The 26,956-nt window shown below is 37.4% G+C and overlaps 1 protein-coding gene across 2 annotated transcripts in view; it reads right to left on the bottom strand.

Annotated features, from left to right (window-relative positions):
- Window positions 1-1,172: 1,172 nt before the first annotated feature.
- LTN1 (listerin E3 ubiquitin protein ligase 1) overlaps window positions 1,173-26,956 on the bottom strand; it is a 61,774-nt gene continuing 35,990 nt past the window's right edge. The window contains exons 20-30 of one of the 2 annotated variants that reach the window (XM_042954642.1): window positions 15,668-15,803; window positions 15,320-15,464; window positions 14,019-14,232; window positions 12,923-13,160; window positions 12,513-12,587; window positions 9,996-10,182; window positions 6,726-6,897; window positions 5,431-5,651; window positions 3,854-4,048; window positions 2,997-3,164; window positions 1,173-2,508 (exon numbers count right to left, since the gene is read on the bottom strand). In XM_042954642.1, coding sequence (XP_042810576.1) covers window positions 2,446-2,508; window positions 2,997-3,164; window positions 3,854-4,048; window positions 5,431-5,651; window positions 6,726-6,897; window positions 9,996-10,182; window positions 12,513-12,587; window positions 12,923-13,160; window positions 14,019-14,232; window positions 15,320-15,464; window positions 15,668-15,803 — 1,814 coding nt within the window. In that variant the 3' untranslated portion in view covers window positions 1,173-2,445. Of the gene's footprint in view, window positions 2,509-2,996; window positions 3,165-3,853; window positions 4,049-5,430; window positions 5,652-6,725; window positions 6,898-9,995; window positions 10,183-12,512; window positions 12,588-12,922; window positions 13,161-14,018; window positions 14,233-15,319; window positions 15,465-15,667; window positions 15,804-26,956 lie in introns of those variants that run through there. The other variant, XM_042954643.1, reaches the window with a different exon arrangement.

Here is a 26,956-nt window from a genome sequence, read left to right as displayed (position 1 = left end):
AATAAAACTGCTATATAATTACTTATGGATGCAAACACATGGTAAAGTATAAAATCTTAAAACAGGAAAGGTCACGCCAACTTCAGAACAGATTAGCTCTGGGGAGGGAAAGAGGAGATGGCATCGGGGAGGAGTACAAAAGAGGAATATTTTATTTCTTTAAAAATCAGAAGCAAATATGGCAAAATAGTTTGTGAAGAGTACAAGGGCATTTATATTATTACTCTGTATATTTGAAATATTTTATCATTAAAAAGAATCTTAATGGGCACATATGGTATAACAATAAAATAATAACATTAATCATTCACACCACAAAAACTTATCAAGTAATAACATTAATTCTTTAAGCCACAGAAACTTATGTACATACATTAGAGCATGTGATAAGAGTTAAAAATAAATTCTAAAATTTGCAATTTACATTAGGGTTTTAAATTAATAATTTTGCTAATGGGCTTTGAATCTCATGCAATTTTTTAACGTCCTTATACTAGAATTTTAAGGGATGCTCTGCAGAGTTGTTAAAGCTATATAAACAAAACTTTAATCAATCATATTTTGTATTTCAGTCTTATTTTTGAAAGCCTTTTCTGTAGTATATAAACAGTAACAAGCTTTACATATATTTACAAGTCTCAAAGACTAAGAGTCCTAAGTATGAAGAATAGGTATTCCACTTTATTATAGTGATTCACCAAGAGCCTGATGCCCTAAATACAAATGTGGAAAAACAATGCTCCATTATTCCCTTTTGTGTTCTTCTTGAGGTTTGGATCAGAAGCCAAGAAGTACCAATACTGGAAAAGTTATAAACAAGGTCTTATTATAAAACCATTTTTAAAGGAAAAGTGTGTAACTTTCACAGAGGAGTAACACAATCCTTTGGGATTACTATGTCAGAGAGAGACGTAAAAGAATATTTTAAGAAAGGGGTTAAGTAGAGGTAGTACAATTTTGCTATCTGTTCTTCACTTACTGACTCCTTGAGTCTCAAGGCTATAAGATAATAAACACTACAGAGAAAAATCCAAGAGACAGATAAAACTGGGTAGGATACTGCATCTACAAATTCAACTCAAGAGGGTCCATAACTCACGCATAATACTTCACTCTCGACTATAATACTCTGACCACATTCATTCTAGTTCAATAATAACCATTTTACCCAGTTGATGGTAAGCAGTGATTTTATTTAACATGACTTGCTTTTTGCCAATTAAACATTTGCAACAGAGATGATCAGCTGATCTTTCAAGGAAACTTGCTACTAGATATGCTAATATTTCCCGTGTAATGGAAGACTGCAAAAAATGATTCCAAGTTCCAAACTTCCACATGTTTATATCTTGGGCACAATTTTTTAAGGGTAACAGTGCTGTGGCAAAAGGCAGGTTTCCACCTACTTCATTTCAGCCCATTAAACTGAATTTTACTTAGTACTAAAATTATTAACTTGTACTTCTAAAGGCTGGAAAAAATAAGCTCCCCCAAATCTCTAATTTAGTGTCATCTTGGCCAGTAAGAACAGCAAAGTTTGCTTACAAAATTGAAAGCCTCCTGCAACATTTTATAATTTTTTGTTTTTTCCACCAATGTTAAATTTCAGAAATACTTATTTCTTCCCTCTCAATAGAGGGATAACTACCACTCTGCTTCCTGAATGAAATAATCTAATTTTTGCTTCTCTCAAATTCATATCCTCTGGAGACTCACTCAAACTGAGTAATAATAAAGTCACTGACAGATCTGCAATTCAAATTTCATTAATACATGGAAATTCTTCCACAGCAAAAGGTCAGTGCCACGAATTTAATTTTCTGAATTTCATAACCCTTGATAAGTGGAGACACCTTACTTAAAGTTCGGTTTACACTCTTTGCTATAGGATTTCAAAGCATGCTTCAAATAGCTTATAATAAGCTATATTAATAGCTTAGCCTCATTTTATCATTAAAATAATCTACAAATATCCGAATACTAATTAATTTTGTCATAACTAATAAATAAGTCTTAAAATATCTGTAGATAGAAATCAACCTTCTCCATTCATTTGCGTCAGTTGGACTTTTAGAATATAGATGAACAAACTGTGTTTTTTAGTTTAATATAGTTGTACAGTGCTTTCACAAATTCCAATTCTGTAATTTAGGGTTTTTCCGTATTTATTTTTAAATATACAAAAAGATTAAACTATTAATATAAATATTTTCTCTCAAATATGTAATATTCTTATGTAAAAGAAAAGGTTTCCAAACATTTACAAAGCAATCTAAAGGTAAGTAAACCTGATTTAGGATCATTACATGAACCAAAATAATTTTCCAGAGAAGATCTCATTTAAAAGGAACGCTCACTGGCCTCCTCACATCAATACTTCAAGGTGGATCCAAAGCCACACTCTGCTTGATTACTTCAGGGATCACTTCCAATGGAAAAAAATTTTCAGAAAAAGGTCTCACGACAGAGTGGACAAGTGGATTTGTTGCTAGACGTAAACCATTTGTACTGAAAAAGAAAAGGTTTTGAATGTCAAAAGAACTTTTAAAGCTGTTGTATTACATATACATCTAAAGTAAGCTTAACAATGATAAAGTGGAAAAGGGAGAATACCAAAATTTTAGCTTCCTCCATTCATCTCCAAGATCAACACAACTCAGTATTACTTCCAAAGGCTATAGTATGATGCTTTCTACCTACACACACCCACGGAGACATGTGAGGAAGACAAGACCTCCTTATGAAGCAACTGTACACGGCTGATGATTAAAGAGAGCAAAGAGCTCTGATGCCAGCTGGCCCCTGCTTCCAATTTTTTCAGTCTCATTTATGCTACTGGTCTCAGTGAACTACTAATTATCTTTTGCAGATTTTGAAAAATCATTTTAATATTAACTACATTTAAGAGTTTAACATTGTTTTCTTTTCCAAAACTAGATATCACACATATAAAATATACAAAAAATATAAATAAGCTAATTTCTCTTTGGACTTACCAAGCAGGCTGAATGGAACTTCTTCTTGCATGTTCTACAGGCTTTTTTGGGAAGAGAATAGTTGAAACCATGAATGACTGAGAAACAGATCATGCAATCTTCAACACCCTCAAAACGTTTGTCTACATTATTTTTCCATAATGCTAGGCCTTCCATAATGCTTCCATTCTGTTAACAACAAGAAAAGAAAAATAGAGTAAACATGCCCTGAAGTGCACCAAAGTTATTTTTATTCAATTTCATAAATTTTAAAATTAAATTTTAATTTGGAGAGGAGAGAATCTGCTTGGCTATCTTCACACCTCCTGTTTTCTGAATGCTGGTTTTTAAAATGACCTCCCAAGTTTCAGGAACCAGATATAATTTCTCTTCACTAAAGACAGACTTGAAAGAAAGGCTTCTGCACCAACACATCAAGCTTTATAGTATCAATGTGTAAACAACTATAATTTGTTTTAAAAGTCAAAGATCTTTGAGTAGTGGGATTTCCCTAATCACAGAAGGACAGGTGAAATCTTAGACTAAAAGTAGCTCCAAAGACATTCATCAGTCTGGTATCTTACAAGAAGATTCCCTCTCAAACAACTTCCGTAACACTACATATTGTTCCAGGTCATCCACAATGCCAATGGAGTAGAGTCAATCCCTCTCAAACACCAGGAAAGAGATTGTAGAACCTTAAAAATTAAAACAGCTTGGCAGGTTCAAGTCATTTAGGCATATATGTGTGCTGATCCAAGGAAATACAGTGTATCGGTTTCAGCCTCAAGCAGAAGGGATGTATTTCAAGTTTGCCCTTTCAAAGAGCAGGTCAACAGTGCTCTATCTGGGAGGTCAATGTGGACACAGACACTTACTTGATGGGTGAGGTAAGTGCTCAACTGCAGCATCCAGTTCCGCCACTGCTGAACAGCCACTCCCACTCTCTTCCCACTCTCCACGGTTATTGAGCCCAGTGGATAATTTGAAGGCAGCTGTATAATAAGCTCAATAACTATGTCCTCAATAGCGTAAGTAGCCATCACTTCTCGAGTAGTAGCCCGAGCTTTAACCTGCAACATGGGAAAGGTAATACTTTCTTGCAAATTTCTTTCTTTTGTTCAAAAAACATCTTGATAGGATAGTCAGTCTTCATTCAAAGACAACACAGGTAAGCACGTTGGTTTATTAGACAAGAGGTATTTAGTAAATAGGTTTATATTTTAAAGTGATTTTCATGAAATTCAAAGTCAGTTTCAAAGGAAATTCTGCTCATAAAAATGTATGTTTTAGAATATTTGGCTTATCACATAAGTTTGTGAACAGACCAATGACAGAATGAGTTTTTAATTATTCCTTTTCTTCCACACAGGGTATCAAATATCACTTCTATTTCGAAGTCTCCCAAGTCTTTCTCTGCCATTGCATTCTCTTGAGCTTTAAAGCCAACCGTCAACTGTTGGACTATTTCCACCTACTAACCAGCTACAAGTTCAAAAAATCACCACAAATTTTCTAACATTCCTCTCCTTTTATGGAACAGTCCCATTGATACTACCTCACTCAAGTCCTCCTTGTTACTCGTGATGTCTACACCAGTGGTATCTCCTGGCTATGCATTTGAAGCCAAGCTCCATGCCAACAGCCAGTACTATACGTTGCAGTCAGAGCAATTTCACAGATTAGAACTCTGACAGCGTCACTTGCCTCAAAGGAAAGTTTTCAGTGGCTAAATAGGACCAAATTATTTTAGACTATTATTTGAGGCCTTTCCCAATATGGCCTAATTCATCATGGAAGCAGCTGGTTCTCTATTTACTTTCAGGAATCCTACTGCATATGAATACCGGCTTACTCGTCATTTCTTACGCAGTCACAGAAATTACATTCTCATCTCCAAACTTTTTGCTTTTGCAATGCTGCTGCTTCTATATTCAATCCCTTTCCCCTCATTGTCTTGCCCACTTCAAAGTAATCTTTCTCCATAAAGTTGCATCCAATCTCTTCAGCCAGATGAACCTCTCCCACTCTGATCGCAGAGCACTCTTCCTCTTAATGAGCCACATTTTAGTTTCCAGTGCAAAAAAGATTATCAGGATCACGCTTTCCCCTTTATCAGATTATATGTGATTACACAATAAGGATCTGGCCCTACTAAACCATTCATTTCCCAAGTGATGGACACACAGTGCCTGGAATGGTTTTCCAATATATATTTTGAATGAACCAACGAATGTTCAAAAACTTTGATGGGGGTATATGAAATCATAACACTGTTTTTGACAATGACAATGACAATGACAATGAGATTTGACACCTAAGAATCAGAAAACAAAGTAGACAATTTGTATAATTCTGAACCACTGGTTAATATTGTGATGATATACACTACAAATGGCAGACATAATCAATATTCAGACAGCTTTCCTGGAAAAAAATTCAAGATAATACTAACCGTCATGCCATTAAATAGTTGTGTACTTGTTTGTACAGAAGAAATTTCTTGAAAAGAAAGAACACTGCTGACATACTTGCTTGTAAATCTATCTACAATATTGAAAACACGCTTCTCACTACTATTCCACCACAGCCTAACCATGGCAGGTAAGTCTTTTAATGTCATATGATAGACTGAACAAGCCAAGTGTGGGATATGGTATGGAAGAGTTGCTGTTTCTGAGGAAAAAACAAAGTCTTAGTTAGTAACAGGTATTTCTTACATAGAATAACAGACTAGAACATCATTTTTAATTCCTTAACGCTAGAGCCAGAGCTCATAAAATAAACATACCAAAGAAACCAGAACTCTGGAGCATTAGCTTTCTCTCATACGTTCAAAGTGAACCATTAGAATGGCAAAAAAGAAGCAAAAAGAAGGAAGATTCCAACTGACAACGAAAACGCTGCCTAGAAATAGCATTCTGTATTCCACATGACAGATCACAAAAGAAGAGGAACATTCATATTTAAAAAAAGAGGACCCCCACCCCCTGCCCCCAGGGGTGGAAAAAAATTAAATAAAAAGGAGGAAAAGTTTAAAGACTGTCTTTCTTATAAATTATGAAAAGGAGTTTGGCCCCTACACTTTCCCCAGAGCTCACTGATGTGTTATACAAAAATCCTAGAATATCCACTTCAATACTCGTAAGACATAGTACCCTCCTCAGATCTCCAAGGCATTTAAAAAATTCCAATTGCAAGGACACCACTTAAAACACTATAGTACAACTAGATGCATGTATATCTATCCCCTCAGCTAAAATCTGAGCTCATGGAGTGAAAGAAATAAATTTCATTCATCTTTGTTTTCCCAACTGAAGGCTACTTATATATAAGTATATATTATGCTTATAAATATAGACTACTTACTCATAAAGACTTATAAGACCACAGACTTATTTAAGACTATAAGACTTATCTAAGACTATAAGTCTATAAGACTACTCATTTATAAGTATATATTATTATTTTATAAAACATTATCATATAGTTGCTTACAGAATATTGGCTTACAGAATAAAAGATAACAGTCTCAACAAACTAGGCTTCAAAAATGTAAATTCTTACCCTTACCCACAAGATCTAAGTGTATGTCCTATTTAAATGAATGTGGAAAATCGTGTCTTTCAACATTCTTGTGGCCACAACTCACATTTGGGGTTATTCTCCAAATTTGCAAGAATAAAGCATAATAAATACAACTCAATATGGACGTAGTCTCCACGAAAAAAACACAAAGACACGTCTTACCTCTAATACTCAACTGGAGCTCTTCCGTAAAGAATGTTTTAGGCTCCTTATTAGAGAGCTCAATAGCTGTCTCCGCATAAGTCGGATTTTCTGGCATCAGCCTGAACAGGTGATAGAGCAATTTATTCAAACTTTTTGTTTTTCGAAGGTACATTGAATACAGTGCCCGAAGCTGGTGGGGAGTAAAGAATTTTTGTTAGTAAACCCAATTAAACCAAGAGAAGCAGTAGAGAAGAACAAACCAAAATAGAATAGATTGTACAACACAATGAAAAAGGCATTAATTTGAACACTTAGAATTACATAGAGGAGTCCTACAAAGTATGTGCCACATTCGTACTTTCCAAACATGTCATTTGATGGCACTGCTCCCTTTCTTTCTTCACAAACAAGCAGAAGTTTTCACTATCCCCTCATTATTAGACATATGCTTCCAACATCTTTCTCAAACTATCTCCCTGTTAGCAAGTTCACCTCTACTTGGAGTCTCTCAAAATCTACTCCCCACTCCCCAGGGGATTTTCTCCCTCTCCCTCCCAAGTCTTCCACACACCCCTTCTGCACCATAGGCCTTTATCTTTCAAAATCCTGGTTAAAACTAATCCCATTTTTATGACTGACCTCACACCATATCAAACACTCCACCAGCTTTATTCACCATAACCAAAAAGTGTAAACAATCTAAATGTCCATCAGTGGATAAATGAATAAACAAAATGTGGTATACTGATACAATGGAATACTATTCGGTCATAAAAGGGAATGTGATACTGGGGCACCTGGGTGGCTCAGTCAGTTAAGCGTCTTGGTCTCAGGTCATGATCTCACCGTCTGTGAGTTTGAGCCCCCTATCAGGCTCTCTGCTGGCAGTACAGAGCCTGCTTTGGATCCTCTATCTCCCTCTCTCTGCCCCTCCCCCACTGGTGCTCACTCGCGCGCGCTCTCTCTCTCTCTCTCTCATAAACACTGAAAAAAGGAACATAATGCTGATACATGCCATACATAGCATGCATGAATTTGCAAACATCATGCTAAGTGAAATAAGTCAGACACAATGAAAGACCACATATGTGAAATGTTCACAATAGGCAAATCCACAGAGATACAACATAGATTGGTGGCAGCCAGGGGCTGGCTGGAGGGTTTGAGAGGAAATAGCATAGTTTGCAAATGGGTAAAGGTTCCTTAATTCAGGTGCTGACAAGTTCCAAGATTAGATGGTGGTGATATTTACGCAATTCTGTGAATATAGCAGAAATACCAAACTGTACACTTTAAGTAAGTGAATTTGATAGTATGTGAAATACATCTCAGTAAAGCCATGAAACACACATATGCACATAGCTTTGTTCCAGTTCAATCTGGTTCACTGGGAGTTTTGTTTGTAAGAAAAAATTTTTTTAAAAAACCAGGCTTAGGACTGGTAAGCTTTTTTAAAAAAAAATCCTCAGCTTGTTTTAGAACTTATCTAATTAGTGCTATTAACATCAGTTATTCTGGTTTAGTATCTACAGCTCAATTCAAGTTCCAGGCTCAGTACGTGCTGCTCTACAATTCTTTGTAGAGCTTTCCCTAAACATGTAGGTCAATGGTTTAATGAAAAAAGTGATGCCTAGTTCTTTTCTTTTCTTTTTTTTTTTTTTTTAAGTTTACTATTTATTTTGAGAGAGACAGAGAGAGTGCGCGCGCTCAAGTAGAGGAGGGGCAGACAGAGAGGAAGAAAGAGAGAATCCCAATGAATCCCATGGGTTCGATCCCATGAACTGTGAGATCATCACCTGAGCTGAGATCAAGAGTTAGACACTTAACCAACTGAGTCACCCAGGCACCTGTGCATGGCCATTTTCTAAATTTATGAATATAAGACAATAAGAACAAAATTCCTACACGTGGAAGCCTCACTTTCCTCCAACTTTTTAGAGATCAACAGTATTTTAAGAAACAAATGTAAAAGCCCAACAAGGAGTTCTTGAACTGTATCACCAGCAAATAAAACGATCTCAAGTCACAAACATTAAGTGGCAGGCTTGAAGAAAAATAAAACTACTTTTTTAAAGTTTATTTATTTATTTTGAGAGAGAGAGAGAACATGCAGGAAGGGCAGAGAGAAGGGGAGAGAGAGAATCCCAAGCAGGCTCCACACTGTCAGTGCAGAGCCGGACATGGGGCTCGATCCCATGAACCACGAGATCATGACCTGAGCTGAAACCTAGAGTCAGACGCTTAACCTACTGAGCCACCAGGCACCCCAGAAAAATAAAACAATTTAAATATCTAGATCACTGTTGCTTCTCTGATTTGACTTTCCCCTTAGATATAAAAATAAAAAGATGCATTTGTTCATGTATTTGTATCAGGATCTGAGCTATCAGCAACAACATAAATTATAACTTAAGAAATCTGAAAAAAATCACATTTGAAAAGAATGCCATATTTAGTCACATCTTAAATAGGAGGTAATAAACTGTCGGTTATTCGTACTGTCAAAAAGCCACTGTTTATATTTAAAAAGTCCTAAGTTTATTAAACTGACTCAATCAGTATTTGATTAAAACTTTTAAAATGGGGAACTGCCTAAAGAGTGAAAAGGAAAAACACACACACACACACACACACACAAAACTGTAGTAGATTTTTCCAGCTTCCCTCCTAGACAATGAGGTCTTACTTCCTAAACATGAGACAAGAGAGACATCTAGTGGCTGCCAGAATTTGGGCAAAAGAGTTCTCAGATATTTTCACCAATGAGAAATAATAGTTTGAATTACACAGGTAACATTTCACAGATCTTTCTCTAAACACTGATTTTCAAATAAGGTATATTCCCAATGATGTTTTGACTAGAACCTCCACAAGAGTCAGAAGCTAACCAAAGAAAAAAACCAGCAAGATAGAATTCTTTTGAAATTATTACCATGGCAATACAAAATTAAATTATATAACTCTTGTTCCCTGCAATAAAAGGACTTGGTGGCTACATTCAGTTAGAAAAAAACTGATTCAAGCACATTCCAGAGATTAATTACTTTTGCAAAAACTGTGTGTGTTGGCGGTGGGGGGGGGGGGGCGGGAGGGGGAGTTGGAGGGGAGATCAGGAAGTAAGGGACAGAAATAAATTTAGCAGAATATCTGAAGTTAGCCAGATAAGATTCGATTAAAATGTGAGGCATTTCCCCGTTTTTCAAAAGGAGGGGAAACAAAGGGTTTAGGACAGTAACAAAGAAACACATAGAAGACAGAACTGTCAAAAGTTATTGTATCTTTATTTACCTGAGATGAAGCAGCTTTGAAGAAAGTAAGTATTAATTTCCAAGTGAGGAGATATCCCAGAACATAGCAGAAGTCTTCACTCAGTGGCTTAATAGTAACTATCTGTCCAACAGGAATACACCCCAAAACATTTTCTAGTAAGTCCTCTTGAGTGCTAAGAAGAGACATCAGCGCTGCTGGTGGTGACCTAAGAATCAATGGTCAAACACCACAATTTCCTCCATAACTTGTCTTTTAAAAAACTGATGATTTCCCACAAACCATTTTTGGGTTCCTGGGTGACTCAGTTAAGCTTCCAACTCTTGATTTCGGCTTAGGTCATGATCTCACAGTTCACGAGTTCAAGCCCCACATCCGGCTCTGCACTGACAGCATGGAGCCTGCTTGGGATTCTCTCTCCCTCTCTCTTTCTGCCCCTCCTTTGCTCATGCTTACTCACACTCTCTCTCTCAAAATAAACAAACTTAAAAAAAAATTTTTTTAAGTCCCCCTTATAATTCAGTTTTAACTTCTAATTTTGCATAATGGCAATTACAGAATCTGGGAGACATAAAATGTATGAATGTATATAAAATACATAAATATATACTTTTTCATATTTATTTAACAAATACATAGGATGTATATATATATATATTTTAAAGTTTCTTTATTATTTTTGAGAGAGAGAGAGACCACGGACAAGGGAGGGGCAGAGAGAGAGAGGGAGAGAGAGAATCCCAAGCAGGGTCTGCGCTGTCAGCAAAAAGCCCAAAGCAGGACTCCAGAGATTATGACTTGAGCCAAAATCAAAAGTCAGACACTTAACCAACTGAGCCATCCAGACACCCCTCAAATACATAAAATGTAAAAATAAAACATAAGTTTTGTATTTATAAACATGTAAAATATTTTTCATATTTGTATATTTTAAAAATATATGAAATATACTATAAAATATAGGCTCTAGAAGTTAGCATTTAAAAGAAAGACCCTTTTAGAAAAGATATATTTCAACCTTCTGTTTTATGGATGGGGAAAAAAAATTCACACAGCCACAAAGGCTAAATGATTGGTCTCAAGTCTGTCAGCTATAGGAAGGGGAATGATGAGGGATACCAACTCCTACCAGGTCCCTAGAAACGCATAAAAGCATAAGACGGTATATGTCTTTTCAGGAAAGTAAATTCAATATTCAAATTAACTCATGACAATGAAAGTTAATTTTCTTCTTTCCTAAACTAGTGCACTCTTTAACACTTTCGGATAAACTTAGGAGATTCTCAAAAAGTGAAAGAGTTATGTATATCCTCTCAAATTCTGACACTGTAGTTCAGTTCTCTCTCACCTCTGTAATGTTTCTTTCCTTGTGGCCTCCTTTTCCCAGCCCATAAACACAGGTCTTCTTCAAGCTTCTGCCCTTAGGTTTTTACCTTCAACACCACCATCCCATGTACCAACCCTTCTCTATTCCACACCGACAGTGACTAGATTTGACAAATACCAACTCAGATACCTCTCCACTTTCCACACTGCCCTCCATGTACTGTTACTGTTTCTAGGATGGTCTCCACGTCTGCTTGCTTCTTTGTATAATTTGATTCATACTATAGCCAGAATCAGCTGGTACTGTTCCCATCTTCTACCAAATATGCCCCCAACCCCAGAAAATGTAATTTGTAAGTCCCTTTTATTATCTTAAGTACCCTTCCAGCTTTATTTTCCACTATACCTTCCCTGACTACTCCACATATTCACTCACTTATCCTTTTATTCAGCAAATGATCGGTATTTATGGGTCTGCTTTAGGCCAGGAACGATTCTGGGTGCTATGAATACAGTCGGGAACAAGAGACGAAATTCCTGACTTCACAGAGTTTCTACTCCAGTGGAGGACAATAAAAAATGTGTTGAGTGGCAACTACTCAACACCCCCAAACATATCCTGAATATTCATGCCTTTATGCCTTTGCACGTGGTATTCCCTTAACTTACATGGCCTTCCCCGCCCTGCTGAAGTGCTACCTAACTTTAAAGATCCAGCATCAATGTCTCCTCCTCCAGAAAAAGTCTTCCCTGCTGGTGCACAGCAGCTGTCTCTCTGACAGCCTGCTGCCTATCCTCTTCCATACCACCTGCCACACACCGGCTACTACCATAGAGGAATACTGTCTATAACAGATTATAAGCTTCTTAAGGACAAGAAGGATTACTCAGCACCATAGTCTCCCGTTAGCATTTAATTACTACTCTGTGTAAAGTGGGTGCTCAATAGATATTGGAATTGATACAGTTTCCACACCTATCATGTGGTCAAAGAAAGTTTTGCTAAAATGTAGCAAATTGAAAATATAACTTAGGAACAATTAAGGAGAGAAACTATCTTTCTGGCTGAATTCTAGATTTCATTTATATCTTACAGAGAACTTTAAAAGATATATTGAATATATACTCTAAATTTCGAGCTTTTGCATTTATCAATCTTCTAAAGTTAGGAGGTAGAATATATGAATTAAAAAAATTATTTAAAAAACTTACAAGGCTGGTTCTTCTTCTTCATCTCCGTATGACTTCAGATTATCCTGATCATATTGTGGTAATTCAGGCATCAATCTGCGGGTCAGAATATATTTCATATTATATTAAATTGTTCATTGTTAAATCATGCTCAAGAGCAGAAAGACCAATACTTACTTTGTAATGAGGATATTTTTAAATGGTTGTTTTCTGAAATAACCAACAATGGCCAGGACTATCTAAATGGAAAACTGTGTATGGAGAATAGTGACCTACATGATCAAAACTTTGGCATCCCTGTTATTAAAATGCATGATCAAGTTTTGTGTTTTGTTTTTGGTTTTTTACTTTGACTTTTTAATGACTAAGAGAACTAATATATTCTATTTTTTATACCACCACCACAATAATTCAATTGGAAGAATTCTTACTTGTATAGCATATGGTAAACAGCAATTTGCACAGGCCGAGCTCTGTAGAGGAGTAATGGGGCCAAAGTATTTAGCAAAGTCTGAAGATATTCTGGTAAGTTTGTTTTTTGGCCAGCAACCAATTTTGAAGGGAGTTTTTGACTCAATAGCTGGTCCTTTGGGATATATGTTAATGTTTCACACATGGGCTTCAGCACTGCATTCTGGAAGGATGTTTCAGAAGTATCTTTGCTTTCTCCTGATGACAAAAAGGAAAGAAATATGCACATCCCAACACAAAGTAAGTAATACAGCTTGACTGATTCACAGAATGTCAGATGTCATTATTTAAAAAATGTTTATTTTTGGGAGAGTGTAAGTGGGAAAGGGGCAGAGAGATATGGGGACGGAGGATCCAAAGTGGACTCTATGCTGACAGCACAAAGCCCAGTGCAGGGCTTGAACCCATGAACCACGAGTTCATAACCTGAGCTGAAGTCAGACTCTCAACTGACTAAGCCACCCAGGCTCCCCCAAATGTCATTTAAGAAAATGAAGTTAAAAATTGACAAACATTAGTACTGTCCTAGCTAGAAACTGTCATTTTAACAGGTGATCATAACTGTTTAATAACTTCTATTAAAAAAGAGAAGTTTGGGGCTCCCGAGTGGCTCAGTCAGTTAAATGTCCCAACTCTTGATTTCGGGTCAGGTTATGATCTCATGGTTAGTGAGTTCAAGCCCGACATGGGGTTCTGCACTGACAATGCAGAGCCTGCTTGGGATTCTCTCTCTCCCTCTCTTTCTGCCCCTAGCCCACTTGTGCTAAATAAGTAAACTTAAAACAATTAAAAAAAAGAGAAGTTTGAGTTATAAATAATCTATTCATGTTATCCGAATTACTATTATTTTAATGCAATAGACTTTGGATAATTTGTTATTTTTCAATTCTTGACTGTAAAGCAGAAGCATATGTGATGCTTCTAGATGCCAAGCTTTTTCTCAGGCTCTTTTCTTAACTATTCTGTACTGTTTGAGTTAAACATCCAAAGTATTTGTTTTGAAATTTTCAACCAGTCATTTGCAATGAATCTCACTATGATTCCCCTTCCACTTGCCTGTAACAGTCACCAAAAGAGGTAAAAGCAAATTGTGGATGCCTTGGGAAAAAAATTCTTTCCATTCACTGATTAGATTCACGGGGAGATTGCCAATGGTGTCCAGAGTTGTGGAATCAAAAAAAGCACTGAGCTCACAGGCCAAATCACAGCTGACACAGGCAAACAGTTGTACAAGTGGAACAGAATACAGTGTGTGATTCTCCCTTGTTGTCTGAAGAAACAAAAATATAATAGGTAAGCAGGCGTCTGCCAGAACACCACACAACAAGGCAACAAAGAAAAGGCTCTTTCATTTCTCTAAACTTTAAAGTAAAAAGCAGCTGAAGTGTAGAGTCTCTGGAGACACACATTTTACATCAAAATAGTTTTTTTTTAATTAAATACTAAGAATTAGAATCAATCAATTTATTCTGAAATACTCTTTTTTTATTTCTAAAACTATGAAAGAAAATATCAATTACCATTTACCAAGTAAAATATATTAAAAACATTTATAATCTCAGGAGCCTAACTAATTGGGCATTATTAAGTCTACTTTAAAACAAGTAAACTGAGGGGCGCCTGGGTGGCGCAGTCGGTTAAGCGTCCGACTTCAGCCAGGTCACGATCTCGCGGTCCGTGAGTTCGAGCCCCGCGTCAGGCTCCGGGCTGATGGCTCGGAGCCTGGAGCCTGTTTCCGATTCTGTGTCTCCCTCTCTCTCTGCCCCTCCCCCGTTCATGCTCTGTCTCTGTCCCAAAAATAAAAAAATAAAAAAAAAAAAAGTAAACTGAGGCTCAAGCAGGTCAGATTTGAACACCCTAAGCCACACACACAGTAGCAAACGCAGGGGAGATTCGGAACAGTCTAACCCTGATGAATTGCTTTGTGTGTCCGTAAACATCACACTTGCTTTGTGTCATAAAAACAACACTAATTTCCCTGAATTTGCTTTATCTTTAACTTATTACTGACACAGTACATTTTATGAATAATTTAAGAGTCAAAAAGATCAAAAGAATAGTCACGAAAGATAAAACCTGCAAGGGCTGCACTACAAATACTACGTTAAAATGAGCTGATGGAGAGAACACTTTAATAGCAGGGGATTCGGTCACTCAATGATACTGGCAGACATTAAAACTCTATCACTTTACTGTTCTATCAAACGGTACCTGGTGACAAATATATCTTTAGTGTTTAAATGTTTGCAAAAGAGCTAATTACTATCATTACTTGAAGAGTAAGATTAGTAATTGGTTCTAGTATACAGATATGCATGAAGACCCAACAGAGGTGATGACACATCGAGTTAATTTACCTCCAACCAAGCCAACATGGAGCACATGATGAAGTCCCATTCACTCTCTGCCAAAGGAGATGAACAGTATTTCAGGAACAAGGAAAGGAACCGGATTATTTCTATATTCACACCTAGTATCTCTGGACTTACTTCTGATAGATTACTGTGATAAAGACAAAAGCAAAACAAAACAAAAGAATTATATGCACATTCAATTAGAAACTATTTTATCTTAAACCTTACTTATAAAAGTCTGGTTTAAATGTTTCCCATCTTGTTACTGTGCAAAACTGTGATTATAAGATACGCAATTCTAGATACACATTGTAATGGGGGGTGGGGAACATAGTATAAAATATCACCTACCAACTGAAAAGAAAAACATCTTCATGATCTTTCTTCCAGGATATTAGAATTTTTAATATACCATGTAATAGCTCCCCATCATCTATGCTTCTGGTTTGCAGACAAGAGTTGAAAATGGCAAGATGTCCAAAACCTCCTAAAGTAAAATTCAAAATGAAAATTAACCCACATCTATCTATACATATTGCCTTAAACAAAAGTCTTGTCTTACAGATGTAGAAATTATTGCTTTCTCTGATAAAACTGGTGTTTGAAAAAAACTAGGGATGATCACTCTCTTCTCAAAGGATAAACAAGTAGGACACTCCTGTTAAGGCACAAAGTTGTAAAAAAGTATAGAACAGGAGAGACATCACCCAGGATGGTGACATAGGTTGTTCCTGACTTTGCTCCCCCTCACAAGAAAAACAGCCAACAGCTATTCAAGAACAAGACATCACCGAGAGACTGCTATGGGTTTGAGGCTGAAGCGCCCCTACACCTCTGAGACCAACACAATATGCATTAGGAAGGGAAGAGAAGCAGCTCTACCCTGACTGCGTTGCCCCTTCCCAGGAGAGTGCAGCACCGTGTGGCACGCTCTGCCCTGAGACTCTGGCTCCTTCGGTAGGAAAGGAGAACCCAGTGGGGAAAACCAGCACCCCTCATTTATTGTGAGTTGCTTTGTGGGAGCCCCTACTCCGATCTTGCCCCACTGGGACTGCGGGGAGTCTGTGACAAAGAATGGGGAGGTGACTGTAACAACCAGCACATAGATCCTGGCAGACCAAGTTCACAGCTGCATTGCCCAGTTGTAATCCTCACCAGTGGCTTTTCTTATCTGTAGAACCAGGACAAGGGTGCACTCTGACCAGTGAACACAGCGGGGTACAGATCTGCCTGATTCTGATCCTGGAAGTTTTGCCAACCGCAGAGCCCAGTTTACCCACGCCCAAATAAGCAGCTGAGTCACAGCCCCACCCACCATGGAGCATCTTCCGGCCCCATCAGACCAGAAGGGCCGGAGACAACTCCTGAAAGCTGTGTGGCCCGATGGCACTCGAGCCAAGAGGGGGCTGAGCAGGGCTAATCGCCCCAGAGCAAAGGCAGTACTGTGCCCTGAGGCTTCCCCTGCTACACACAAGCACAGTGATTAATTCCCAGACAGGCTGAGGGTAGCCCCTGGCCCCTGCCAATCACAGAACGTGTTTGGGAAACCTAACAGTTTCCCTAGAGTAGCCTAAAGCGGCCTCTCTCCGTCCCAGCCAGGCAAGGGAGTGGAGACGTAGCCCCACACGTGGAGAGTCTTTAGGCCCCATCTGACCGGAGGGCTAGCAAAAATTCCTGAAAGCTGTAGAGCACAGCAGCACTACAAGTGAGAGGCGGGCGAGCAGAGCTGGTAGTTTACAGAGCAAAGCCAGTGGCCCTGTTCAGTCAGGGAACTTGAGATGTACTTCTGTTTGGGTTAAGGCAATCAGAGCCTTACTGGCTTCAGAGCTACTTCTGCCACTGTGCCCAGGCAGAAAATCTTCATTATGTAGCTCCACTCTTTGCCGAATACAGCCTTCGGCCGGTATGACCAGAGAACCTACGCAGAGCACACGGGAAGCTCCAGAACCCGTCCACTGGGCTATAAAAGGTGACACCTGGACAGAAAGCAGAAGCCGCGGCCTCCCCCATCTGCAGGGCGTCACCTCCTAAGGGAATTCTGTGCACATTCTTGACAATTCAGGTCCCCCAGCAGTGAGCTGCACAGACTCTGGACTTTGTCCTGCTGCCCTGCCAGGGCAGGAAAGCTAATTCACAGCCCAATCTGCTACGAATACAGTACCCAGTCCTAACTATCTAGTGAGTCTGACCAGAGAATCCAGGCAACTACAGGACCCTCCTACAGCCTCAGGTACGGAACCAAGCTACAGTGCTGTCCAACTGTTCTCCCCAAGCCTGTCCTCAGAGCTCAAACAGCCTTGTCCAAAAGCAGACTAACAGCAGGCTCTACTTACAAAAGGACGGTGCCAGCAGACACACCTGAAAACCCAAACTGAGCTGACTGATAAAGAACGCTCTCTGCCACAACCAACCTACAAATCATAACGTTTGCAAGAGGAGCACAACTGAATGTGCAGATACCACCGTAAGGAAAAAAAGGATCACAAATAATCAGATAAATCTGACACCATCAAAGGAAACTAGTAAAGCTCTAGCAAATGACCCTCAAGAAATGGAAATCAGTTAAACCGGCAGACCAAGAATTCAGAATAATTCTCTTAAGAAGGTTTTCAGCAAATTACAAGAAAAGACAACTAAACAAAGTTAGAAAAACAATGCATGAACAAAATGTGAAGTTTGATAAGGAAACAGCAGCCATCAAAGCAAACAAACAGAGGGGCGCCTGGGTGGCTCAGTTGGTTAGGCGACTGACTTCGGCTCAGGTCATGATCTCACAGTTCGTGAGTTTGAGCCCCGCGATGGGCTCTGTGCTGACAGCTCAGAGCCTGGAGCCTACTTCAGATTCGGTGTCTCCTCCTCTCTCTACCCCTCCCCTGCTCATGCTCTGTGTCTCTGTCTCTCAATAATAAATAAACGTTAAAAAAAAAAATTTAAAAAACAAAACAAACAAAAACACCCCCAGAAATCCTGGAGTTGAAAAATACAGTAAAATGAAATGAATTCAATAGTTTCAAAAGTTGACTGAACTATGCAAAAGGATCAGACACCTTGAGAATAGGACACTGGAAATTATGTAGTCAGAAAAGCAAGATGAAGAAAGAAAATGCCTATAGGAATTATGGGACACAATGAAAAAAGAAAACAACTACAATATTCACATTATGGTAATTCCAGAAGGAGAAGAGAAAGGGACAATAAGTGTATTTAAAGCAATAATGGCTGAAACTTCCTGAACCTGCAGAGAGAAATGCACATCCAGATCCATGAGGATAATTACTTGGTAATAAATTGAATGTGAACAGGGTTACCCTCAGTCATATCATAATTAAATTGTCAAAAGTCAAAAGAATTTTAAGAGTAGCACAAATGATAAATTTTATATAAGAGAACTCCCATTAGAGTATCAATGGTTTGCTCAAAAGAAACTTTTCAGGCCAGGAGAGAATGGGATGACATTCAAAATACTGAAAAGAAAATGAATGCCAACCAAGAATTCTATGCCCAGCAAAGCTGTCCTTCAGAAATAAAGAGACAGAAAGTTTCCTGGATAAAACAAAAGCAAAAGGAGTTCAATACCATCAGATCTGTCTTACAAAAAAGGCTAAAAGGAGTTCTTTGAGTTGAAGTAAAAGTACACTGGTTAGCAACATAAAAACATAAAAAGGTAGCATAAATCTCGCTGGTAACGGTAAATAAATAGAGTTGAATTCTACAATATGACAACAGTGGTACATAATTCACTTACAACTCTAATTAAAAGGTTTCTTCTTTTTTAATATAGTAAAAACGTGGCAGCTGGGTGGCTCAGGTGGTTAATGGCCCTACTTCTGCTCAGATAATGATCTCACAGTTTGTGAGTTCAAGCCCTACATCGGATTCTCTGTCTCCCTCTCTCTCTGCTTCTCCCCTGTGCAGTCTCTCTCAAAAATAAACATTAAAAATAAATAAAATAAAATAAAATATATTAAAAATAACCATAACTACAATAATCTAGCAATTATATAATATAAAAAAAACTGCAAACTGTAACAACAATGGTAAATTAGCAATGATTCTAATTTAAAGTCACCAGCTACATTAGCCCCTAAGAGTGTCAGCCTGTTCTTTGAAGCCAGCCATTGACTTCTCCTCTCTAGCTATCAAAGTCCTAAATGGCATCTTCCAAAAGAAGGCTGTTTTGTCTACATTGAAAAATCTATTATTAGTATAGTCACTGTCATTAATTATCTTAGCTAGATCTCCTGGATAACTTGCTATAGTTTCTATATCAACATTTACTGCTTCACCTTGCACGATTATATTATAAAAATGGCTTCTTTCTTAAATCTCATGAAGCAACCTCTCCTAGCATCAAACTTTTCTTCTGTGGCTTCCTGACCTCATTTAGCCTTCTTAGAATTGCAGAAAGTTAGGACCTAAAGGGAATGTTGTAGCTGGTTTGATCTTCTATCCAACCACTAAAACTTCTCCACATCAGCAGTAAGGCTGTTTGCTTTCTTATCATTTACGTGTTCAATGGAGAAGCACTTTTCATTTCCTTCAAGAATTTTTCCTTTGCACTCACGACTTAGCTGCTTGGTGCAAGAGGCCTAGCTTTCAAGCCTATCTTGGCTTTCAACATGATTTCTTCACTAAGCTTAATCATTTCTAGCTTTTTTTGTTTTCTTTTTTAATCATTTCTAGCTTTTGATTCAAAATGAGACACGTGACTCTCCTTTCACTTGAACAGGCAGAGGTCCTTGTAGGGTTATTAACTGGCCTGGAATAGGCAAACCGAAGGAGGAGGAGGGAGACAGGGGAATGGCCAGTTGGTGGAACAGTCAGAACATACCACAACACTCATCAATTAAGTCAGATGTACTTACATGGGCATAGCACATGGCACCTCCAAATAATTACAATACTAACATCAAAGATCACTGATCACCAGAAAAAAACATAATGAAAAAGCTTGAAATACTGCAAGAATTACCAAAATATAACATATAAACATGAAGTGAGCAAATACTGTTGGAAAAATGGCACTGATAGACTTGCTTGATGAGGGTTGCTATAAGCTTTCAATTTACAAAAACAAACAAACAAACAAACAAAAAAAACCCCCCAGTATCTGCCAAGTGCAATAAAGCAAAGTGCAACAAAACAAGGTGTGCCTTTATATCAGACAAAACAGACTGGAAATGATAAAAAGAGATGAAGACATTATAATGATAAAAGGGTCAATTTTTCAAGAAGATAGTATAATTCTAAATATTTATGCACCCAACATTGGAATACCTACATATATAAAGCAAAAACTAACAGAGCTAAAGGAAAAATACAGTAATACAGTAACAGTTGGGGACTTTTAATACTGCACTCTCAACAATGAAGATAGGTTATCCAAAGAATCAGTAAGTAAACAGTGGACTTAACACCAAATGGACCTAACACACATAAAAAGAAGAAAACAGACTCCTATATCCTAACATATATGTATTTATTTAGAACACTTATGCTTCTGTTCTATCCAACAACAGCAGAATACACATTCTTCTAGGACAGACCATAGGCTGGGCCACAAAACAAGTCTCAGCAAATTAAAAAAAAACCCTGAAATCATACCAAGCACTTTCTCTGACCACAATGGCATCAAACTAGAAATCAGTAACAAGAAGAAAATTTGAAAATTCATAAAGAAATTAAACAACACTTTCCTAAACAACCAATAGATCAAAGAAGAAATTAAAGCAGAACTAAAACTTTGAGATAAACAAAAATGGAAACACAACATACCAGAACTTGTGGGATGCAGCAAATGCAGCCCTAACAAGGAAGTTCACAGTAATAAATGCTTACATTAAGAAGCAAAAAAGATCTCCAAATCAACTACCTAACTCTATGACTTAAGGAACTAAAAAAAGAACAAACTGAGCCCAAAGTTAGCAGAAGAAAAAAAAAAAAAGATTAGAGCAGAAATAAAAGAGAGAAGAGAAAAATAATAGGAAAGATTAACAAACTAAGGGTTTTTGAAAAGAAAAAAAAAACTGACAAACCCCTCAACAGACTACCCAAGGGAATAAAAAAGAGAAAGGACTCACATCAACAAAATTGCAAATGAAAAAGGAGACCTTACAACTGATATCACAGTAATTCAAGGGATCATAACAGGCTACTATGCACTACACATGCCAACAAATTGGACAACCTAGAAGAAATGGAAAAATTCTTAGAAACATACAACTTAACAAGACTGAATCAGGAAGAAACAGAACATCTGAATAACACTAATCAAAAATGAAGAGAAGGCCAGGACCAGATGGCTTGATTGATTGAGAAGGCCAACTATTTAAAGAAAAATCAACACTCATTCTTCTCAAACTCTTCCAAAAAATGGAAGAGGAGGGAATACTCCCAAATTCCTTTTATAAGGCCAGCATTATCCTGATACCAAAATCAGGAAAGGATACTACTAGAAAAGAAAACTACAGGCAAATGCTCCTAATGAATACAGATGAAAAATTTCCAGTAAAATACTAGCAAACTGAATTCAGCAGCACATTAAAAGGATCATTCACCATGACCGAGTGGGATTTATCCCTGGAACGCAAAAATGTTTCAACATATGCAAATCAATATATATATCACAGTAATAAAATGAAAGAATCATATGATCATTGCGATACACAAAGAAAAAAGCATCTGACAAAATTCAACATCCATTCATAATAAAAACTTTTAACAAATTAGGCACAGAAATAACATATATCACAATAGTAAAGGATATATATGACAAGGCTTCAGCTAACATCATATTCAATGGTGAAAGGCTGAAAGCTCTTCCTCTAAGATAAGGAACACGACAACAGTGCCTGCTCTCACCACTCCTTTTCAACATAGTACTAGAGGTCCTTGCTAAAGCAACCAGGCAAGAAAGAGAAATAAAAGGTCAGAATTGGAAAGGAAGAAGTAAAATTGTCTCTTTACAGATGACATGATTTAATATATAGAAAATCCTAAAGACTCAACCAAAAACCTGTTAGATCAATGAATTCAGTAAAGTTGCAGGATACAAAATTAACATACAAAAACCAGTAACATTTCTATATATAAAAACAACAAATTTTCTGCAAAAGAAATAAGTAAATTAATCCCATATACAACAGCATCAAAAACCAAATATTTAGGAATAAATTTAACTAAGAAAATGAAAGTCCTACTTTGAAAACTATGGGATATTAATGAAAGAAATCAAAGACACAAATAAATGGAAAGGTATCCCATGTTCATGGATTAGAAGAATTAATATTATTAAACTATCAATACTACCAAAAACCATCTATAGATTCAATGCAATCCCTATTCAAGATTCCAATGACATTTTTTTACATAAGTAGTAAAAAAACACTCCTAAAATATATACAAAGCCACAAAAGACCCAGAATAGCCAAAGAAATTCTGTGAAAGAACAATGCAGGAAGCATCACATTTCCTGAAATACAGTATAATAGGGCATAAAAACAAACATACCAATGAAACAGAACTGAGAGGCGAAAATTAACCCAAGTACATATGACTAATAAATGACAAGAGATCCAAGAATACTCAATGGAGAAAAGATCGTCTCTTCAATAAATGGTGCTGGGATGATAGGCTATTCACATGTAAAATAATAAAACTGGTCCCATATCTTACATTACTTGCAAAACTAACTCAAAATCAATTAAAGGTTTAAATATAAGACCTGAAACTATGAAATTCCTAGAAGAAAACAGGGGAATAAAGCCCCTTGACATGGGTCTTGGTAATTAATTTTTGGATAGGACTCCTAAAGCACAAGTAACAAAATAAAAAAACAGGCAAATAAGACTACATCAAACTAAAAAGTTTCTGCACAGCAAAAGAAATCATCAACAAAGTGAAAAGACAATCTACCAAATGGGAAAAAATATTTGCAAGCCATATATCCAATAAGGGATTAATATCCAAAATATATAAAGAACTCCTACAACTTGAGAAAAAACAGCCCATTTTAAAAAGGACAAAGGACCTGAACAGACATTTCTGCAAAGAAATATATTTCAGGCCAGCAGATATATGAAAAGATGCTCAACATCACTAGTCACTAGGGAAATGCATTAAAGCTACAATGAGATATTACTTCACACTTACTAGAAGGGCCATCATCAAAAAGATAGGTAACAAATGCTAGCATGGCTGTGAAGAAAATGGACTCTGTGTGCACTGTTGGTGGGACTGTAAAATGATACAGCCACTATGGAAAACAATATGCAGCATCCTCAAAACATTAAAAATAGAACTACCATATGATCTAGTAATTCCATTTCTGGGAATATAGTTAAACCTCAAATAAGGTGGGAATTAGGGGCACTGATCTCCCCACCCCATGCTCTTGAAAATCTGCATATAACTGCTGACTCCCCAAAAACTTAACTACTACTGTTGACTGGAAGCCTTACCAATAACATTGACAATTAACACATATCTTACATGCTATTTGTATTAACTATATTCTTATGGTAAGGCTAGAGAAAAGAAAATGTCAAGAAAAGCATAAGGGAAATACATTTCTAGTATTGTATTTATTGAAAAAAACGTGTATATAAATGGACCCACACAATTCAAACCCACATTATTCAAAGGTCATCATATATCCAAAGGAAACAAAAATGCTAACTCCAAAAGATATCTGCACCCCCATGTTCACAGCAGTATTATTTACAATAGCCAAGACATGGAAACAACCCAAGTGTCCACCAATGGATGAAGTGGAAAAGAAGTTGTGGTAGATATATATAGAATGGAAAACTATTTGGTCACAAAAAAAAGAGGACATCCTGCCATTTGTGACAACATGAATGAACCCTGAAGACATTATGCTAAAGTGAAATAAGTCAAAGACAAATACTATATAATCTCACTCATAAGTGGAATCAAACCAAACCCAAACTCATAGAAAAAGAGATCGGACTGTGGTTACCAGAGGTGGAAGATCAGAGGAGAGGGGGCTTGGAGGAAAGATGTTGTAAAGTTACAAATTCCCAGTTATGCGATAAAGAAGTACTAGGGATGTAATGTACAACATGTTATATGATATATAGGAAAGTTGGTAAAAGTTAATCCTAAGAGTTCTCATCACAAGAAGGAAATTCTTTTCCTTTCTTTTCTTTTTATTATATCTGAGAAAATGGATGTGACCTGAACCTACCAAGGTAATCATTTCACAATATATGTAAATCAAACCATCATGTTGTGCATCTTAAATTTACACAATTATGTACATCAATAATTTTTCAATAAAACTGAAAAAAAAAGTATAAAATGTTAAAAAAACACAAGTTTTGGGGCACCTGGGTGGCTCAGTCAGTTGAGCGTCTGACTTCAGCTCAGGTCATGATCTCGCAGTTTGTGAGTTCGAGCCCTGCGGTGGGCTCTGTACTGACAGCTCAGAGCCTGGAGCCTGTTTCAGATTCTGTGTCTCCCTCTCTCTGCCCCTTCCCCGCTCATGCTCTGTGTCTCTCCATCTCTCAAAAATGAATAAACGTTAAAAAAAATTTTTTTTAAAGAAACCACAAGTTTTCAGCATGGCGAGGGTCCAGGATGAAAGCAAAAAGAGGTAAAACTGGAGAGATCAGTTGCCCTAAGACTGTAAAATGTTCAACAGGCCAAACTAAGGACTTAGGTTTTTATCCTGTAGGTAAAAGGGAACCAAGGAAGAAAAGGGGGAAAAATGTATAATGTATTTAATCCTCCTTTAAAGGCAGAGGAAGAATTTTTTTTTTTTAATCTTCCTGGCAAAATAGAATAGGCAGCTCAAGTATAATCAGAAACAATGGATTTTCTAATAACTAAATAGTGAAAAGTACATTAGCTAATTCTGTGTCATTACTTTGGCTGAAAGAGCAAACCCAGTTGTCAAATCTCAAAAACATTCCTCCTCCTCAAGGGCTTCCACAGCTAGGCACCTCGTGGTCTGTGTGACACTCAGCCCTGTCTCCTGCCCCTGCTTCCCCTGTGCCATCATTCGGTTAGTTATAACCTGTGCGGGAGAAACCACCCGCACTCCCATTAGGTATTTCTTCTCCTCTCCACACAGCCTGTCCAACTGCATCCCCTGTTCCACAGCTGCAAATCCCAGCCTTAAGCAAACGCAACTATAAAGCTTACTGCCCTAAAAATTTGTTTTTGACATCAGCTGGCCCTAGGTGCCATAAAGTAATTCTTTTTGACAAATGTTTGTCGATAGGCATATTCTTCATCCACTACTTCAAACTTTCATTACCTTCTTAAAATCTGTAATCCAGCTTCCACTCATCAAATGATTGAGCCCAAAGAGACATAAAGCTAAGTAAGGAACACATGAAGTTCCCTATGTTTTCTTTATTCACATCTGCCCCCCGCCCCCACATTTCTCCTTAACTTCTCTCAGAAGAAAGTCACTCCACCTACACAAGGTCAGCATCTTCTAACTAGATCCCATCCCTCTCATCTCCTCAGTGGGAACTATCATCAATGACTCTGTCTCTATTTTCTATTCCTCCTACTCTACACCTGTTTTCCCTCTGACCTTGAATTCGCCTCCAGTTCTCACCTTCTTTCTACATCCCTTTTCACCGAACACTTAGAACTATCTGGCTCTATTTTCTCACCATTCTTCATTCCCGTAATGCCAAAGCTAATGGACACTTTTCAGTCCTGAATTTTATTTGAACCTCTGTGGCATTTAACAAGGGTGATGGATACTACCTAAAACTTCTCTGCTTCTCTTTATCTGTGGCCCTTATTCTCAAGTCTCCATCCACCCATACACCCCTTATATTTACGTACTGGTGTTCCCTTGATATTCTTCTCACTCTTCACTCTCCCCAGACAAGCTCATTCTTATTTATAAATTAGACTACCACCTATATGACGTGGCCTTTGAAAGGAGTATTTCCATCAAGTCAACAGACAATCTCCATTGGAGTATTATTCCATAGTCACCGTAATCTAATGTTTTCAAATTTTAACACTGGCTCCCTGTATACCCCTGCCCTATCTTCCTCCCAACCTTCAAGTCTCCTTTAAAGGTTCTCTCATGCACGGTTTAAAAAACAACAACAACAAAGGTTTTCTGTGAGGCCTAATGGTATTTCCTTCTATCCAATTAAGATATAGAATCACAGAGCCATGCCAATTCTATTTCCTTAATCTCTTTCATTTCCAAATCCTCTCTTCCATCTATACCTTGATTTAAACTGTTTATTTCTCATTAAGTCTATTCCAACAGTTTCTGTCTTATAACCCAAATCTCATTTCCCTCATATCCACCTTTCACAGTTATCAAAATAATTTTTTTTGAACGAGAGAGAGAGAGAGAGAGAGAGAGAGAGGGAGAGAGGGAGAATCCCAAGCAGGCTCCATGCTCAGTACCGAGTCCAACATGGGGCTCAATCTCATGACCCTGAGATCATCACCTGAGTCGATATCAAAGGTTGAATGCTTAACCAACTCAGCCACCCAGGTGCCCCTCAAAATAATTTTCTTTTTTTTTTTTTTTTTTTTTTTTAATTTTTTTCCAACGTTTTTTATTTATTTTTGGGACAGAGAGAGACAGAGCATGAACGGGGGAGGGGCAGAGAGAGAGGGAGACACAGAATC

The sequence above is a fragment of the Panthera leo genome, chromosome C2 (genome assembly GCF_018350215.1).
Source record: "Panthera leo isolate Ple1 chromosome C2, P.leo_Ple1_pat1.1, whole genome shotgun sequence".
NCBI classification, from domain to species: domain Eukaryota; kingdom Metazoa; phylum Chordata; class Mammalia; order Carnivora; family Felidae; genus Panthera; species Panthera leo.
This window is presented reverse-complemented; position numbering and strand designations above follow the sequence as displayed.